The sequence below is a fragment of the Musca autumnalis genome, unplaced genomic scaffold, assembly GCF_047663935.1.
Source record: "Musca autumnalis isolate F117 unplaced genomic scaffold, ASM4766393v1 scaffold_2, whole genome shotgun sequence".
In the NCBI taxonomy this organism is placed as follows: Eukaryota; Metazoa; Arthropoda; class Insecta; order Diptera; family Muscidae; genus Musca; species Musca autumnalis.
In genome coordinates this window covers 38,388,594-38,409,276 of record NW_027411755.1, presented here as the reverse complement: position 1 = coordinate 38,409,276, position 20,683 = coordinate 38,388,594, and the positions used below count along the sequence as shown (strand labels likewise).

General features: G+C 34.2%; 1 protein-coding gene across 1 annotated transcript; it reads left to right on the top strand.

Annotated features, from left to right (window-relative positions):
• Positions 1-1,811: 1,811 nt before the first annotated feature.
• On the top strand, positions 1,812-20,383 carry LOC141393934 (uncharacterized). Its single transcript, XM_073967568.1, has 3 exons — positions 1,812-4,348; positions 4,410-4,555; positions 11,393-20,383. Exons 1-3 carry the CDS (start codon positions 3,673-3,675, stop codon positions 11,747-11,749), a joined length of 1,179 nt encoding a protein of 392 aa, XP_073823669.1. The 5' UTR covers positions 1,812-3,672; the 3' UTR covers positions 11,750-20,383.
• The last annotated feature ends 300 nt before the right edge of the window (positions 20,384-20,683 follow it).

Below are 20,683 nucleotides of genomic sequence, written 5' to 3'. Positions count from 1 at the left end.
GCTCATAGATCAATTTCGAAATGATCGTGGATTTTTAAGAATATTTTTAGAGGCTCAAAGATAATTTTGAAAAGCTCGTGGATTTTTAAGAATGTTTTTAGGGGCTCATAGATCAATTTTGAAATAATCGTGGATTTTTAAGAATATTTTTAGAGGCTCAAAGATAATTCTGAAAAGCTCGTGGATTTTTAAGAACAGTTTTAGAGGCTCATAGATAATTTTAAGAAGCTCGAGGATTTCTAGACATATTTTTTGAGAATCATAGATAATTTTGAGAAGCTCTTGGATTTTAGGATTATTTTTAGAGGCTTATAAATATTTTGAGAAGCTCGTGGATTTTAAATAACATGTTTAGATAATTTGAAGATTCTCTTGGGTTTTAACGATTATATTGAGTCGCTCATAGATAATTATAAGAAGCTCGTGGATTTTTAAGAATATTTTTAGGGGCTCTATGATCTTGGATTTTTAAGAATATTTTTAGAGGCTCATAGATCATTTTGAGAAACTCGTGAATTTTTAGAAGCTCGAGGAGAATCTTTTGAAGAATAAATTTTAAGGGCATGTGAATTTTTAAGAATAATTTTCGAGGGTCCTATATAATCAATAGTCAAGTGAAATTTATAGTCTCATTAGTTGCTGCTAAGATCACATGCCAAGGTGGACTGTGGTGCTTTATTTATTTTATTTTAATAGCGTGTTGTCATTGTAATCCTGAGATGTGGGCCACGAAATGACCCAATATTTCACACTTAAGTTGTTGTAGTATTTGTTACAATGCTATAATGTTATCTGTGTAGACTGTGTTGATTAGGTCATTAGGAATTAGGTCCACTTGTTATGATGTCTACCACACACGCACCTAAAAAAACTTCCAACATTTATTTTATCTTTTGATTTAAAAATGCGGGATCTGTCCTTAGCACATTTATGTTAACTGCTCCCCTTATTGTTTTTCGGCACACTACTCTCTCTGTTGAGGGTATAACTCTGTCGGTCAAGCTGACTGAGACCTTTTTATTATTATTATTATTATTATTATTATTATTATTATTATTATTATTATTATTATTATTATTATTATTATTATTATTATTATTATTATTATTATTATTATTATTATTATTATTATTATTATTATTATTATTATTATTATTATTATTATTATTATTATTATTATTATTATTATTATTATTATTATTATTATTATTATTATTATTATTATTATTATTATTATTATTATTATTATTATTATTATTATTATTATTATTATTATTATTATTATTATTATTATTATTATTATTATTATTATTATTATTATTATTAATATTATTATTATTATTATTATTATTATTATTATTATTATTATTATTATTATTATTATTATTATTATTATTATTATTATTATTCTTATTATTATTATTATTATTATTATTATTATTATTATTATTATTATTATTATTATTATTATTATTATTATTATTATTATTATTATTAAGGATTACTAAGGGGGTTTTAAACAGTTATACATTCATATGTATATCAGTTTTATCTTAAGAGTTATCTCACTCAATGATACCAAAGAATATTTGTTCACTTTTGTTTGTCACTGTATATAAATGTTAATAGATTAATCATAGATCTGTGTAATAGTGCGTTTTACTAGGCCATGGCTTTTAGAGGCATCCTTAAGTGTTAAATGTTGCTCGTGATGTCTGATATTCAAATGTTAACATCGCTCACATACCTTCCCGTCATTTCAATGTGTGCTTTCATGTCATTGGCATTAAGCGCTTAGGAACAATATCAGTAAAAATAATATATGTATTAAATATAAATTATAAAATAATCAATACACTTACATTCCTTAACAAAAAAAAATGTATTCGACATTTCACCTCATAAAATGTTCTCAATTATTTTCAAAAAAGTTTAGATTTGTGTAAAAGTTTGATACTACTCTTATATTTGAAGAATATTTGAGCGCAGTGACGTAACTCCCAAATCAAGTCGTCCGTAAACAAGTAGAGGACAAATCCCCTTAAAAAACTTTGGAAGTTATATTCGAGTTCAGTTTGGGAGTTATGTCCAGGCACCGTATATTTGGGAGTTGCAACCACAAACCAGTAAGGAAAGGATCAAAGTCGGGCGGGGCCGACTATATGATACCCTACACCACTGTGAATATGTAAAATATAAATCGGAGCTATATCCAGATCTAAACCGATTTTGATATAATTTGGCACATTTATTTCCAGACCGAATTCAGTCACACATTCCAAATATCATTGAAATCCGACTTATATAGCGTGTTTGAAGCAGCAAATACGCGAAATCGGTCGAAAATATATATGGGTGCTATATCCAAATCTGAACCGATTTCGATATAATTTGGCACATTTATTTCTAGACTGAATTCAGTCACACATTCCAAATTTCATCGAAATCGGAAATATATAGCGTGTTTGGTACAGAAAATACGTGAAATCGGCCGAAAATATATATGGGAGCTATATCCAAATCTGAACCGATTTCTATATAATTTGGCACACTTATTTCTATACCAAATTCAGTCAAACATTCCAAATTTCATTAAAATCGGACGTATATAGCGTGAATGGTACATCGCATACGTGAAATCGGGCGAACATATATATGGGAGCTATATCCAAATCTGAACCGATTTCGATATAATTTGGCACATTTATTTTTAGACCAAATTCAGTTACACATTCCAAATTTCATCGAAATCGGAAATATATAGCGTGTTTGGTACAGAAAATACGTGAAATCGGCCGAAAATATATATGGGAGCTATATCCAAATCTGAACCGATTTCTATATAATTTGGCACATTTATTTTTAGACCAAATTCAGTCACACATTCCAAATTTCATCGAAATCGGACATATATAGCGTGTGTGTTACAGAAAATACGTGAAATCGGCCGAAAATATATATGGGGGCTATACCAAAACTTGGACCGATATAGCCCATCTTCGAACTTGATCTTCCGACGGCTAAAAAAATGGTATTCCCCAATTTTCAGCGAAATCGGTCAACAAATGCGACCTGTATGTTGCGAACGGACGGACGGACGGACGGACGGACGGACGGACGGACGGACGGACATGCATAAATCGACTCAGAAAGTGATTCTATGTATATCCCTAGAAGGAACTAAGGGTCTATCTCGCTTCCTTTTGTATGTTACATACAAATGCACTAACACATAATACCCCTTACCACATAGTGGTGTAGGGTATAAAAACGGTTATCAGGCACACACTTACCAAAGGTTTTAATATGTTGTAGGTGTGTTAGTTAGTGCTGAAATCAAAAAAAAAATGTATCTGTGTATTTTTGTTTACCTCCATTGGTTCTGCATGAATGAATTTTATGCTGCTGATCCCACCCAATCATCATCCATTGGATTAACATCAGCTTTAAATGTTTGTTTCAATTGTTGTTTCTGTTTCACTGGAATATTGTTTTGCGTTATGTTCACTGTTGACACAAATATAAACACTAATTTGTATGCAAATTCTTTAATTATAATGTGTTTTTTTTCTACACTTCCGGTTCGGTATCCTGTGTCATCATTCACATGTGTGTGTCCGTGTGTGTTGCTGTGTTCCCATTACAAACCAAACAAAAACAAATGCTTGCAACATGGTGTTACAAATTCGCGATAAACCAACCATTCAACTATGGCATCACAACAACACCAACAACACCACTACGACCACATGGGCAACGAAACTAAAACGAATGCAAACAACTCCATTTATTCTCCGTAATATGGCCCTGCACATCTATACTACCACTTTTGTCTCTGTGGTCTTGTTGGTATATCCGTTTCCTCTTTGGCACATCCGTTACCATAAAAAAACGAAAAAAAATATTTTTCCCCAACAAAATGAAAAACAGGAGCTTAAAAGCAATACAGACACTATGGATATTTTAAAGTCGGCACCATCCTGGACAAATGTGGCCATAAAATCGACAGCAGCTGTTGCAGCCCAACCATTGGCTGTAGTTGCAGCTGCTGCGGCTGTTGCAACACCAGGCTCCTCGGGCCACGCAGTTGCCTCATCATCTTCCTCATCCAGTGGTGGTGGTGGAGCTTCAACAACACGTGTGGAAAATTCCCGACCCAGTGTTGGGGCCATATCAACTACATCAACCTCATCGTTCCAATTGAATCAACAGCAAAAAGAACAACAACAATCATCGTCGTCATCACAGCAAAACGATAAAGAACAGCAAGCGGCTTCAGGTTCAACGAAAGCTAGCTCATCTGCAGGCACAGCAACGGGTGGAAATACAACAGATGAAGAGGCCAAAGGTAAGTGGGTGTTATCTTTTACATTTTCCCTTAATAATTTTATATTTTTCATATCCTTCAGCTGCTGAATTGGCCGCCAAGAAAAATCGTCTCAAACAAAAACTGGTCAAGAGTGCCCGATCGGTGGGCATATTTTCGTTGAAATTGAAAGAGCGGCGTCGGAGAGAGGCAGAAAAGGCGGCCACGATAGCAATAGAGCATGCCAAGGTAAGAGTGATATATAAGGTAAGAGGTCCAAAGGACGCTCAAATAGCCATTGGGCCCTGAAAAAGGCCTAAGTGATCCATTATATTAGTCACGTTCAAGTACCTTGTTATACCCTCAGCCTTTAGGCTAAAGAGGGTATATAAACTTTGATACAGTCAAGAAAATAACTCAACGAAATAATGGTTTCGAAACCCAAATATGTTTGGACGTAATTCGTTTCAGAGAATTTAGATTAAGCCTTGTCTATCGGACAGATAAATTCCAAAATTAGATCCCGTGTCGAGATTCACCATGTGTGTCCATTCCACAAAGTTCAACACTTTGGCGCTTTAATCCACTTCTCGGGTCGTGTTGAAATTTTAATAGTCCCCCTAATCACGACTACAGTTTCATATATGTATATTTTGGCTTTGGAAGCCAGTACTTCATGAGATGTGGACCTTGGAATGTCGCAATATTTAGGATAACTCCTTCTAGAGCACTTCTCGCTCTTCAGCTTAGAGCAGGCTGTAGGATGCTCAGTTGCTGTTGTTGCAGGATAGAACTTACAAGGATAGATGGAGAAGGGATTAATCGAACATATGCGTAAGAAATATTAAAACAACTTAAGTAGGTGTAAAACAAGTGAGCAAAGGCTATAGTCGGGACGGGGCCGACCATGTGATACCCTACACCACTATCCCTGTGCATAAGGTTTTCACTGATAAACATTTCTTTTAGGGAATATAATCCGACTACCACCAAAAATAATATGCCTCTTTCTTTCTGGGACCCCCATAAGCAACCAAACTTTCGTGACCATCCGATCAAAATTACGACCTGTAGCTTGATTGCAAAAAATGGAAGAATTGGATGCATTACCGACTATTGTGGTATCTCCCTTGTTTGACCACCTTCGCCAACCTGCTTTACGCCAATGTAAAGGTAATATTTTCTTCTTCCATTGACAGGTATTGCCGTTAGAATACCCCTACTAAAAGCCAATATATTCACAAAGAATAAAACTTTGAATTTGTCTCCAAATGAGTTTTTGCCCATTCCGACCCCTAAATATTATCCGACCATCATTAAAATCATTAAGGCTTCTTCCTCTGTGGGACCCCCATTAACCCCTAAAATTTCGTGACGATCCGATCAAAATTTCAACCTGTGGCGTGATTACAAAATAATCGGAAAATGGGATGCATTATCGACTATTGCCATATCTCTGCTATTTGACCACCTACGACAACCTAATTTACATCGCTGGAAAGGTGATATTTTCTACTTTCCTTGCTAGGTTTTGCTTTTGATATACCTCTTAAAAAAACAGAGATATTGGCTTTGAAATAAAACGTTGACCTTTCTCCAAATAAGTGTTTGCCCATTCCGACCCCTGAATATTATCCGACCATCATCAAAATCAATAGGCTTCTTTCCCTTTGGGACCCCCATTAACCCCCAAAATTCCGTGACGATCCGATCAAAATTGCGACCTGTAGCGTGATTACAAAAAAATCGGAAAATGGGATACATTATCGACTATTGCCATATCTCTGCTATTTGACCACCTACGCCAACCTAGTTTGCATCATTGTAAAGACGGGATCTTCTACTTTCATAGTCAGGCTTTGCTTTTGGCAAATTTTCAACCAAAGCTGTGATATTCGTCAATATAATTAAAATCGCAAAAATTAAAATTGGGGTTTTATTTGCTACTATTGTGATATCTTCGTTGTTTGATCACCTACGAGAACCTACTTTACATCATTAGAAAGGTGATATTTTCTGCTTTCATTGTCAGGTTTTGCTTTTGGTATACCCCATATAGAAGCTGAGATATTCGCTTTGGAAAAAAACGTTGTCTTTTTATCCACCTAAGTTTTTTGCCCTTTCCGACCCCTAAATATTATCCGACCATCACCAAAATCAATAGGCTTCTTCCCCTCCGGGACCCTCATCAACATCCAAAATTTCGTGACGATCCGATCAAAATTGCGACCTGTAGCGTGATTACAAGGTTTAGATGGACAGACGGACAGACGGACGGACTGACGGACGGACACACATAGCCAGATCGACTCAGCTCGTCGATACATTAATTTTGGTATATACAAGTATGGGTCTACGACCATTATTTCGATGCGTTACAAACTTTTTGGCCAAAACCAACTTATAATACCCTCCCCACATAGTGGTGTAGGGTATAATGACACTCCCCACAGCCATACAAGGCTTCTGCGGTATCATATCAGGGTCACAAGTTCTATGGAAGAGATGCAAGAGGGTGAGAGAGATGAAATCTCAAGGTTACAAAATAGTTTGTGTGTTTTGATCATTGATGTCAACGCCTGCACGTTGTCGTAACAACAGAGAATAACGAATTCAAATGAGAGCTATGTCAGCCGTTGTTTAACAAAGGGACATTACTCTCCCATCCATTCTCACTCATTAATTATTTCAATCTCTGGAAAACGTGGATAACCTCTTTGGATAACATGAATAACTTATTACCATCATTTGGATAACGTGGATAGCCTATTTGCATCATTTGGATAACGCGGATAACCTATTATCACCATTTGGATAACGTGGATAACCCACTACCATCATTTGGATAATTTTTTTTATAATTTAGATAAAGTAGATAACACAGTTTCCTCATTCGGATAACATGGATCATCTATTATCGTTATTTAGATAACGGAAATAACCTATTTTCAAAATTTGGATAATGTGGATAAATTCTTATCATCATTTGGATACCACGGATAACATATTATTGTAACCTGGATAGTATGGATAACCTATTGCCATCATTTCGGTAACATGGATAACTATAATCATTATTTGAATATCCTGGATAACCATTATAAGCATTTGTATAACATAAATAACCTATTAGCATAACGTTAGGTAACGTGGATAATTTACTGCCATCATTTGGATGATATGGATAACCTATTATTTTCATTTGGATAACGTGGATAACATATTAGTAACATTTAGATAACGTAGATAGCATATTAACACCATTCGGATTACGTGGATAACTTCTTATCACCATTTGGATACCACGGATAACATATTATCGTCCCTTGGATAGCATAGATAACCTATTATCATCATTTGGATAACGGACATAACCTATTTTCTTTATTTGGATAACATGGATAACCTATTATAACCCTTTGGTTGGTTCGGATAACCAATAACGTCGTTTGGATAAGATGGGTAAATTGTTAGCATCATTTGGATAACCTATTATCATCATTTGGCCAACATGGATAAATTATTATCACCATTTGGATAACATGGATAAACTTTTATTAACATTTGGATAACATGAATAGCGTACTAACATCTTTTGGATGACATGGATAACCTATTATCATCATTTGGATGATGTGGATAAGCTATTATCATTATTTGGATAACGTGAATAACCTTTGGATAGTAAACTGCCCATACTATCATCAGTTGGATAACATGCATAACCTATGATTATCTTCGGATAACTTGGATAACCTACTAACATCATTTGGATAACGTAATTAATGTAATATTATCATTCGAACAATGTGGACAACCTATTACCGCCATACAGGTAAGACGGATAACCTACTGTCATCTTTTGGATAACGTGGATTACCTGTTATCAACTTTTTATAACAAGGATATCCTATTATCATCATTTGGATAACGTGGATAACCTATTTTCATCCTTTGGATAACACAGATAATCATCTATGAATAACTTAGGTAACCTACTAAGATCATTTGGATAAAAGGATAACTTATTATCATCTTTGGGTGACTCGGATAACTTTCTAACATTATTTGAATAACGTTGATTACCTATTAGCATCATTTGGATAGCATGGATAAGCTTTTATCATATTTTGGATAACGTGGATAGCCTATTTGCATCAGTTGGAAACGCGGATAGCATACTATAATCATTTGGATAACGTGGATAGCCTATTACCATCATTTGAATAACGCGGATAACCTATTTTCATAATTTGAATAGAGTGGATAACATAGTTTCCTCATTCGGATAACATGGATCACCTACTATCATTACTTGGTTAACGGAAATAACCTATTTTCATCATTTGAATAACGTGGATAACTTCTTATCATCATTTGGATACCACGGATAACCTATTAGCATAATTTGGATAACGTGGATAATTTCTTATCATCATTTGGATACCACGGATAACCTATTATAGCCACTTGTCTAGTATGGATAACTCATTATTACCATTTGGATAACGTGGATAACCTATTTTCATAATTTGTTTAGTGTGGATAACCTATGTATGTTTTATCATCATTTGGATACCACGGATAACCTATTATCGTCACTTGGACAGGTAGATAACCTATTATCACCATTTGGATAACGTGGATTACCTATTTTCCTCATTTGGATAATATGGATAACCTATTGTCATAATTTGGATAACATGGACAACCTATTATCATCAAATGAATAACATGGATAACTTATTATCATCATTTGGATAACGTTGATAGCCTATTACCATTATTTTTATAACGTGGATAACCCGCTATCATTATTTGGATAACATGGATAACCAATTATCATCATGTGGAAAACGTGGATAAACTGTTATGAGTTGGATAACATGAATAACGCGGATAACATATTTTCATAATTTGAATAGAGTGGATAACATAGTTTCCTCATTCGGATAACATGGCCCACCTATTATCATTATTTGGATAACCTATTTTAATCATTTGGATAACGTGGATAACTTATTGTCATTTGGATACCACGGATAACATATTAGCATAATTTGGATAACGTTTAAACCTACTTATCATCGTTTGGGTACCACAGATAACTTATTAGCATAATTTGGATAACGTGGATAACTTCTTATCATCATTTGGATACCACGGATAACATATTAGCATAATTTGGATAACGTTTAAACCTACTTATCATCGTTTGGGTACCACAGATAACTTATTAGCATAATTTGGATAACGTGGATAACTTCTTATCATCATTTGGATACCACGGATAACCTATTATAGACACTTGTATAGTATGGATAACCTATTATCATCATTTGGATAACGTGGATAACTTATTTTCATAATTTGTTTAACGTGGATAATCTATGTATACTTTATAATTATTTCGATAACATGGATAACCTATTAGCAACACTTGGATAACGTGGATTATCTATTACCATCATTTGGATAACATGGATAATCTATTGTGATCATTTGGATAATGTGGATAACATATTAGTATCATTTTGATAACCTATTATCTTCATTTGGATAACATGGATAACCTATTAGCATGATTTGGATAACATGGATAATTTATTATCATAATTTGGATACCACGGATAACATATTATCGTCAATTGGATATCATAGATAACCTATTATCACCATTTGGATAACGTGGATTATCTATTTTCATCATTTGGATAACGTGGATAACATAGTTTCCTCATTTGGATATCATGGGTAACCTACTGGCATCATTTGAATAACATGGACAACCTATTATCATCATTTGGATAACATTGATAACCTATTATCATCATTTGGATAACTTTGATAACCTATTATCATCATTTGGATAACGTGGATAACCTATTTTCAACATTTGGATAGCATGGATAACCTATTTTCATCATTTGGATAACATGGATAACCTATTATCATCATTTGGATAACATGGATAACCTATTATCATCATTTGGATAACATGGATAACCAATTAGCATCGTTTGCATAATGTGGATAACATATTTGTATCATCCGTATAACGTGGATAACCTATTGTCATAATTTGGATAACATGGATAACCTATAATCATCTTTCGTATGCCATGCCATTTGGATAATTTGGATGAACTACTATCATCATTTGGATAACATGGTTAACCTATTATCCTCATTTGTATGTTCATCATTTGTATAACGGAGATATCTTATTATAAACATTTGGATAACGTGGATAACTTTTTAGCATCATTTGGATAACATGAACATGATAATGGGGATAACCTATTATAATCAAATCGATAACATGGATAACCCTTTATCACAATTTTCTGTAGTACTCAACTCCTAAGATTACCGATCAGATTGACTTCGATTCGTTCTGCCAAATCCTAACTGTAAAGACGTCAATTAAGACGACTTTTAGGTCGTCTGTTAACACAACCATCAGGTCGTCTATTAAGACGACTTAAAGGTCTTAAGGGGACTTTAAGATCTTCTATTAGGGCGACTATTAAGGCGACTCTAAGATTGTGTATTAAGACAGATTTGATTAAGACGACTTTAAAAACGTCTATTTAGACTTTAAGGTCATCTGTTTAGAAGACTTTAAGGTCGTCTATTAAGACGATTTTGCGGTCGTCTTCTAGGACGACTTAAGGTCTTCTATTAAGTCGACTTTAAGGTCGTCTATTAAAACGACTTTAAGATAGTCTATTAAGACGACTTTAAGGTCGTCTATTAAGACGATTTTAAGGTCGTCTATTAAGACAAGTTTAAGGTCGTATATTAAGACAAGTTTAAGGTCGTCTATTAAGACAACTTTAAGTTCTTCTATTAAGACGACTATATGTACGACTTCAAAGTAGTCTATAAGAACGACTTTATAGTAGTCTATTAAGACGACTTTAAGTTCGTCTTTGAGGTCGCTTTGATATCGTCTGTTAAGACGAATTTAAGGTTAATTATTTTGCGCACATACGGCACATAGACCGAGGCTTTTATATTAAAAAAAATCTATATTTTGTTTTCAATACCTTTATTAACTTTCTCTCTTTATTCTTCTTTTAGGCTTTAGCAAAACTACCGCCTCTACCACAACCGGGTGGTGAACTCTCACTGATACCCATAGAACAGCTAATACAAATCGAAGATATAAAACCACTGTTGTTGAAATCTTCACCTTCCTCGAATGCGGGTAATACATCAAGTGGCGGAACAGGAGCAGCGGCGTCATCGACTACAACAGGCTTCACCTCCTACTCCTCCTCGTCGGTAGCAGCGTCATCGGCGGCGGCAGCATCAAATTCAAATACAACAACCTCAACAACGACATCATCATCATCAGCTTTACTAGCAGCTGCAGCTGCACATTTGCAACAGCAGCAACAACATCAACCGCCTGGATCGGCGTCGGGTAGTTTTTAAATGCAATTACACAAATAGTGCAACAACAACAAAAACAGAAACATAAGATATATACATATTTGTTATAGTTTTTAGATTTAAGCTACGTTTTACCAAAGAAAATCTGGAAATTTAAATGACAAACGGTATCACAAGACAAAAAAAAACATTTTGTAAATAGAAGAAAAATATAAAAAAACAACCACAAAATTTAAACTAGAAACTGCAGGTTAATGTCAGATCATTGTCAAATCAGCTGGTTTTGTTGAAGCTGTTAAAGCCCATTTCACTGATGTTACATCCAAAGCACAAAATGTGAAATTTCTTGGTTTTATTAATTTGTTTGGAAATTGTTTAAAAGTTTTGAATTGTTTAACAATATTTTTTTAATTATGGATCTGTGGTGGTGTTCCCATTTCTCTGACTTTGCTTTTTCATATGTATGTTAATTTCAATTATACTGATTAAAACCCTTAACCTCCCCACATCACCAACCTGCAATTTCAGCATAAAATTCGGAAAATTTTATATTTTCCTAAATTATTCGTAATATAAAAAAATCTATAAAACATACAAGTGACTTAAAATACAAACGAACATAACAGTGTTTTACAAAACATAAAAAAAATTCTTAAACAATATTTAAAAACGGAATACAAAATACACACATACTTACATACATAGTTTAGTGAATAGAAATGCATCACCACGAATAATACAACAAGAAAAAAAAACCAAAACATTTAGATATAGCTGAAGAAAAAAAAGGAATGAATAAAGAACAAACGAAACGAGGGTTATATTTTTTAGTAATAGAAAATCTTAGATGTAGACTAAGACTACTTGAACGACAAAACAAAGAACTAAAACCAACTCTTGAAGTTAATACTTATGTTGCTGCGCAAAAAATAGTCTTAAAATACTGTTAAAAATAAAAAAATAATATATGTTGTGTATTCTAAAGGTGGAGAGATTGTGAGATTTTATTTTTTATTGTAACCGTCTGTTTTTTCATGTCGAAGAAGAAAATGAAAACGAATAAAAAACACCAAAACTTAAGTTTTCGAATAAATTTTTCTTTAGTTTCTGTTTTCAATATTTCAAATTTTAAAATAACACATTTGATCATTTAAATAGCTTTGTAGTTGTTCGTTTTAATTAATTTAATTAATCGAGCTATATGACCTAAGGAGATTCCATGATATTTAGCGAAGTCCTACACATCAACCGCTAGTTGTTCGTTTGATTTTATTTTAGAATTGACATAAAAGAACAGCCCATATTCTCAAGGTATTAAGTTAAATGTGTGCTGCATACTTTTAGGTGTCTCATTATGATCCCCATGGTACAATAATGTATAAGGTAGGCCACGGCTAACAGCTGATTACAATTTTTTTCTTGTTATGGCATATTCTGTCAAAAGCAGGGTTGAAATTTTTTACTGTTGTTGACATTATGCAATTATAAAGGATGCATATGCGAGTTGTTCTAACAAAAAAAAATTCTGATGCAACGCTATATCTTAAAATTTAAAACAATTTCAAACGTTTTTATTCGCGTGGCAAAATTAAATTGCTAATTTTTTAATAGTAATACTTGCGAAAGAACTATTCGTGAAATATTGATATTAATTGAAATTTGTTCCAAAATTACGGGAATGTAAAAATTACAATTTTTGTAAAAATTCTAGCTGAAATGTATCTGCAAGTCGGATGCCAGCAATCACGATCTTAGATCAGCCAAACTTGTCAAGTAGAAAATAAGAGAATGACATTTTTTCACTGTCATAAGTTTGGATGCAACAATATTCTGGAACCTAGCTAAAGTAATATTTATTTTTTACTCTATTTGGTTCTTTTAACATATAAACAGTGAAGTTCTAAATTCCATGTTTTTTTGTAAAACGGACTATGCAGATACATCCACCTTTATTATTGTACCATGCCATTTGACGTTTTAAGCCATGGCTGAAGGGTTGTGTTTTTTTTTAGCAATTTTCATACCTGTCCTACCTCTACTTTATTGTACCATGATGATCCCCTTAACAAAGAGTTTTTATACACTCAGCGTCTATGCCAGGGACGCGCTTCTTTGCAAAGACGGTATAGTGAGGCCGCCCACTGAGTTGTTTTTGCATTTGCTTCTCTCTCTCTCTCTACATCATGTGTTTGTTGTTTTCTTCACTCATACATACACACACACACACTAAAACATTGATGGAAATTCTTGGGCGACGCTGGTCTATGCTAACGAGGGTATATACACTTTCATACGGGCAAAATGAGCCTCATCGATATAATGGTTTTAGACCCCAAGTATGCTTGGACGAAATTCGTTTCAGACACTTTGGGGTTGATTTAGCCATGTCCGCCCGTCCGTCTGTCTGGCTGGTTGGAGCGCACGATAACTCTCGAAAGGATCAACCCATTCAGTCCAAAATCTGGTATTCGTAATATTTTGTCCAAACTTAGTCGAAGTTCGAAGATGGGTTATATCGGCCCACTCCTTCCGGTACCTTCCCCACAAAAGTTCGAAAACGTTCGGAAAATTTGTGCGCACGATAATTTGCACATCGTTAAATTTCTAGCAGACTTAGATGAGGTTCCAATATGGACTCAATCGGTCCACTCCTTCGGGTACCCTCCCACACAAAATTTCGGAATAGTTCAGTTTAGGACCTGCTTTCGAATCGCTTTGATTTTTGTTGTAACAACTTGTATTTACAGCCCCCCATACGACGGTACGATTTTCATCAGGGGCAAGTCCATACTACCTGAGAAAATAGCATGAAAGGTGCAAAAATCCCCCGTGCCACAGAAGGTTGTGGCCGGAGCGCAAGATAATTTTCGTAATATTTATTCCAAACTTACTTTTACTCTTGAAGGGAGTGGCCGATTTGGTCCATACTATACACATCCCAATATATCTAAAAGATATAGATTAGGTTCGAATATGGACTATATTTGTCTACTCCTTCGGGTACTCCAACACAAAGTTTCGGATAAGTTCGCTTTAAGACCTGCTCTCGAATCACTTCGATTTTTGCCTCAATTACGACGGTAAAAGTTTTTTCAGGGGTAAGCCCATACTTGTTGAGAAAAAGCCCGAAAGGTGTAGGGGCTGGAGAGCACGATAACTCTCGAACTGATCAACCGATTTCGTTCAAAATTTGGCCTTCGTCATATTTTGTCCAAACTTATTTTCAGTTCGAAGATGGGCAATACCGGTCCACAATTTCCGGTACTTCCCACCAATATTTAAAAAATGCCACTATACTGGTATGCACGATATCTCCTGAACGGGACAACCAATTTGGTCCAAACTTTGGATCTCCTAATACTTTGTCCAAATTAATTTAACTTCTAAAATGGCCCATAATGCTCCTCCCCTCAAAAGTTCAACATTTGTGTGTGCAGTTTAGGGTCTGTTCGAAGACCCTTTGTTGGTTTTGGTCCTGTTTACAGCGATATTATGTTTTCCGTGGACAAGTTCATGCTTCCTGGCATACTGGTCTAAAAGTTACCCAGCAAAATTTGAAGGAAGGGGTTCCATACGATGCACGATGGGGCCAATGGCAGGTTTTTGAGGCAAAAAGTCATTTTTTCAAGTCAGCGATTGAAATCAAATAATAACGGAATTATATTCTTAACACTTTCAAACCTCCAAAACCAAAAAATTACAATCTGGCAACGACCCACGGCGACATGCCAAGCTGTCAAAGATGTCATAAATATGATTCCGTTTATTTCTGACATTCAGTCGTAATTAAGCAATTTAAGTATTTTGGCGCTAAAACCTGATCTGTTGATATTATCTATTTTTTAAAAATGGAAAATACGGGTAATGGTATGTAAATTAGGATTATTATTAAAAGTGTAAATGTAATATTAGATGTGGTCAATAATTTGTTGTGTCAGTAAGTGATGGTTTTTGATGTAGTCTGTGGTATCGTCCATGTGTTCTTTGGAGTAGAACTTTCGACTTCAGGGTGCTTTCTCGTAAAAATATGTATCTGGTGAAAGGTGACAATGTCGGCTAACAGATTTTGAAAAGAATTTTTGCGTATACTTGCGAATAAAAAAATTATCAACTTCCAGATTTCGTAAAACTTAAAAACTTGGACATTTTTAATTTTTGGTTGGAAAATCAGCGAAAACCTAAACTCTTTATAGAATGGATTTCTGCAAAATTTAATCGAGGTGTCAAAGACAACTTCATGACGGAAGTTAAAAAGCAAATTTATAATATTTGTGCACGCCTTAACCAAAAATGGATGAAAAATTGGAGGTCAAAAAGTCGTGTATTACTATTTGAAATCTTATGGTTAGCTAGCGACACAGTATTTACGCTAGAACAAGGTAATGATAAAAAGAACTCTCTTCTTTTTAATGTGGATTATAGTGAAGGAAGAAAACTTGCTTCGGAAGTCTGATATGAACACGGCAACAGTACCAAACCCTTGATTCATGCCGCCTCTGTTTCGGCCAATTTGTCAAAAGAAAAATATTTAAATTATGTTCTCAAGGAAGTTCGGTATCAACCAACTAAATTAAGAAAACATTTAACTTCGACAGAGAAAATTTATGAACGATATATCCAAATCTGAACCGATTTCAATATGATGTCTCAATATTGTTTTCTAGACCAAATTCCGTCACACACTTTAAATTTCATCACAATTGGACATATATAGCGTGATTGCTGCACGAAATACCTAAAATCGGGTGAAAATATATATGGGAGCTATATCCAAATCTTAACCGATTTCGATATAATTTGGCATACTTTTTTTCTAGACTTAATTTCGTCACTCATTTTAAATTTCATCGAAATTGGACAGAATTTGCTTGTTTGTTGCACCTAATACCTAAAATCGGGTGAAAATATATATGGGACCTATATCCAAATCTAAACCGATTTCAATATAATTTAGCAAACATATTTCTAGACCAAATCCTGTCACACGTTTCAAATTTCTTAGAAATTGGACAGAAATTGCGTGTTTGTTGCACGAAATACCTCAAATCGGCCGAAAATATATAAGGGAGCTATATCCAAATCTGAACCGATTTCAAAATAACTTGGCAAACTTATTTCCAGTCCGAATTCCGCAACATATTACAAATATCATCATAATTGGACAGAATTTTCGTGTTTGGTCCATCAATTACTCGAAATCGGGCGAACATATATATGAGAGCTATATCTATATATGAACCGATATCAATCAAATTTGGCAGATTAGCTTCTAGGCGGATTATAAACATCTGCACGAAATTTTAAAGGTCTAGCTTGCCCCTGTGATTTTTTGCCTCAAAAACATATCATCGGCCCCATCGTGCGATGACGTGATTTCATGGCATCTTTTGCATTGGTTCCAACGAAGTCGTGAATGATCCGATCTTTTCATTAACATTTGAACCAATGCAAAGGAAATCGTGAAAGATCCGATCTTTTCATCAGCATTAGAACCCACGCAAAGGAAATCGTGAAAAATTCGATCTTTCATCAACATCTGAACCCATTCCATCGATCCAACAGAGATGAATTTTCTGTTTTATTTATACACATTCTTTCCAAATATATAAGATTAATTATTTACAATAGGCTTGATGTTGTCGGAGACTCGAAATCACAGCCAACGTTGCTAAAACTCTCGTTGTAATGTTAATGTCATTGCAAAGTATTGGTGGAAATGACATGCCAAAGCATTGGTGTAAATGACATGCTTTGGATCAAAAATTGAAATGCATCTTTTGGGGTCCACGCTCATATAAAATTCATCGATGAAGATGCTAACAAGATGACATGCCAGATCACTTGCACCCATGATTGAATGGCATCTTTGGCATCGAACATTTTGCTGGGTATACAATAACCCACTGCAATGACTAGTGGGAGCAATATCTATCGAAAAGATATGACTCTCAAAATAAGATCAACTTCCACAATGGACTATGTCGGTCCATTCCTTCAAGTGCCTGCTCCACAACGTTGTTTTAACTTTAATCCTAGTCCACATTTTTGTCGGCAAGTTCAAATGTCCAAAATTTCTGAAAATACCTAAATACATTCGATCTGTCCGTAGATAAAATTTTCAATTTACATAGGCTGAGGGTATATCTCTGTCGGCAAAGGAGACTGATACTTTGTTACTTGTCGTTAATAACAAAAATTGTTTGTCTAAGCTTAGTCTTGAACTTACAACTTTAGGTTTCCTAATCCGATACACATGATCTGTGCCAGCATTACTGATTAATCTGTAATGGGTAAAATAAATAATTATACCCTCAGCCTTTGGGCTAGAAAGGGTATATACACTTTGATACGACCAAAAATGTGCCTCGAAATAACGGTTTTAGACCCCAAATATGTTTGGACGAAATTCGTTTCAGACAGTTTGGAGTCGATTTAGCCATGCCCGTTCGTCTGTCTGGCTGGTGGGCACAATAACTCTCGAACGGATCAACTGATTCGAACCAAATTTTGGATATCGCAATATTTTGTCCAAACTTAGTTTAAGTTCGAAGATGGGCCATATCGGTCCACTCGTTCGTGTACCTTCCCCACAAAAGTTCAAAATTTGTTTTTAAAATGGTGTGAACGATAACTCTCGAAGGGAGCAATCGATTTGGTCCAAACTTTGCACATCGTATTATTCCTTCTAGATATAGATCGGGTCGAATATGGAGTATATTGGTCCACTCCTTCGGGTACCTCCAACACAAAATTCGGTTAAAGTGAAGTTTAAGAGCTCCTCTCGGATCGTTTTGATCGTTTTTTTTTCAGTAACTTGTCCTTGCGGCTCCCTTTACGGCGGTACAGTTCTTTTCTTGCGCAAGTTCATACTTCCTGAGATATTGGCTAAAAAGTTCCAAGAAACCCTGACGGGACCAACCAATATGGCAAATCCGCAAGTAATTCTCGCAGGGAGTGTCTGATTGGTGCAGACTTTGCACATCATATTATCATTATCATATCATCCAGTAATGTACCAGCTTGGACTATCGACTTGGTAGAGGCTCTTCAGACATATAGGCTGTGGAGCGGCTTGGGACGCTAACACGCCGTGACAACACTTTTTTCCATGAGTTTTTCAAGGACGTGGGTTTAAATCCCAGCCTGGCTTAAGCTGATTTTATTTCTATTTAAACAATTTTCGTCTTTCCTTTTTCACTTGCATCATTGGTCATTAAGCTCGACTCCAATGCGAAATTAATTAAAAAATTAATATTATTTGCCTTTTGTCTTCCGTTGACAAATATTGATGATCAAAAAATCTTCTGATACAGAAGGACAGATACTAATAACGGTAGAATAAAGCTGCCATAGTATTTGTAATAAGCACTGAAAAATAGGGTTGCCATAAGTCGGACTATAGGAAAAGTTTGGAATTAAATAACTGACATTAAATTAAAATAAACAATTCGAATATACAATTTTCGAATCATTTGTGGTATAAATATTAGTTACCAAGCTTAGCCTTCGTCCACCCACTAAAAATGACATTTTAATATGCCTGATGATCGGATTTAACCACCCGTGAAACGTAGCATAATGGTTGAATGTGTGGGGCTTCGGTGGATTCCCCATTTTTCAATGTACCTCTTAGATCTAAACAGCTCTACTCGAAATAGAATTAATTAATATTAAATATGATCTTCGCCCTAATAGGCAAAATTTTCAAAAAAAAAAACATATTTTATTTTTTTCAAGTGTTTATATGTTATTTTCTCAAAATCTCTCCACCCTAATACACAATACTGCAATCGATAAAACAACTGAAAAAACGAAATATTTTTGATATGATTTGCTTAATACAAACCATAAAAATATGCAACACGAAACAATGTGATAAATATTATTTTTAAATTATACTTTTCATTTTTGTTGCTTGGCATATTTTAAGTTAATGAAAACAAAACTAATATTATTTTGATCTCATATGAAATTTTAAAAGTGAAATTTCATATCATCGACCTGCCTCATTGCGTTGTTATCTTAGAAATCGTCCATTGTTCCTTCCATTTGCTGCTGCATGTTTCAAATTAAAATTAGGAAAACGAAGAAAAGTAAAAAAAGAAACCAAAAACAACTCGCTTTTAACCACAAGAAATTATCAAGAAGAAATAAAACGAAAAAAAAACACATACAAGGTATCAAAAGAAACACCTATTTACAACAACAATTACAAAGCTTTCTTTATTTCCATAACAAGAAAAATGCGTTAAGCAAGATATAAAATAAAATGAAAAAAAAAAACAACAACATAGAATATAGTGTTTAAAATAGAAAACAAAAACAAAGATTCAAACGACAATAAGTTGTGGTCATTTCTACATTTCATATGAAATTGAATCTTAGTATGACTTCATACCACAGTACAATTTCATACAGCCCTGAAGATGAAACATATGAATTCACCATTTCTTTTATTCTTTTACTGTATTTTCTCCAATGACTTTAGATTTTCGACACCTAAAATGGCCTCAAATTATTCTTGTTTGACACTAAATTAATTATAAATATTTGTAAATATATTTGAAAAAATACAACAATTTACTATAAATTACTACAAAGCAGAGTATTGAAGATAAACTAAAAACAACAAAACAAAATAAATGTTTTCTTTATGTTACAACAAAAGTAAAAAAACATTGATAAATAAAACAAAAATAAAATTAAAAAAAATGTTTTAAAAAATTGGTTTCTTTTATGTGATAATAGATATCGGACTGATATCTAGATGGTAAGTAAGCATGACTAAAATCGCCAAAAATTATTTTTTATATCCTTAGACTTCAGGCTGACGGGGCTACATGTACTTTGATACGATCAAAAATGTGTCTCATCGAAATAATGGTTTCCGTTCCCAAATATGTTTGGCCGAAATCCTTTTAAGATACCAAGAAGGTCTATACTGGACAACTTCTTCCGGTACCTTCCATTCATAAG

Excerpts from the sequence above, each read along its gene's own strand:
- LOC141393934 (XM_073967568.1), top strand. The coding sequence starts at position 3,673 with ATGGTGTTACAAATTCGCGATAAACCAACCATTCAACTATGGCATCAC. Across the intron at positions 4,349-4,409 it reads AACAGATGAAGAGGCCAAAG|CTGCTGAATTGGCCGCCAAG; the intron begins GTAAGTGGGTGT and ends CATATCCTTCAG. Across the intron at positions 4,556-11,392 it reads TAGCAATAGAGCATGCCAAG|GCTTTAGCAAAACTACCGCC; the intron begins GTAAGAGTGATA and ends TTCTTCTTTTAG.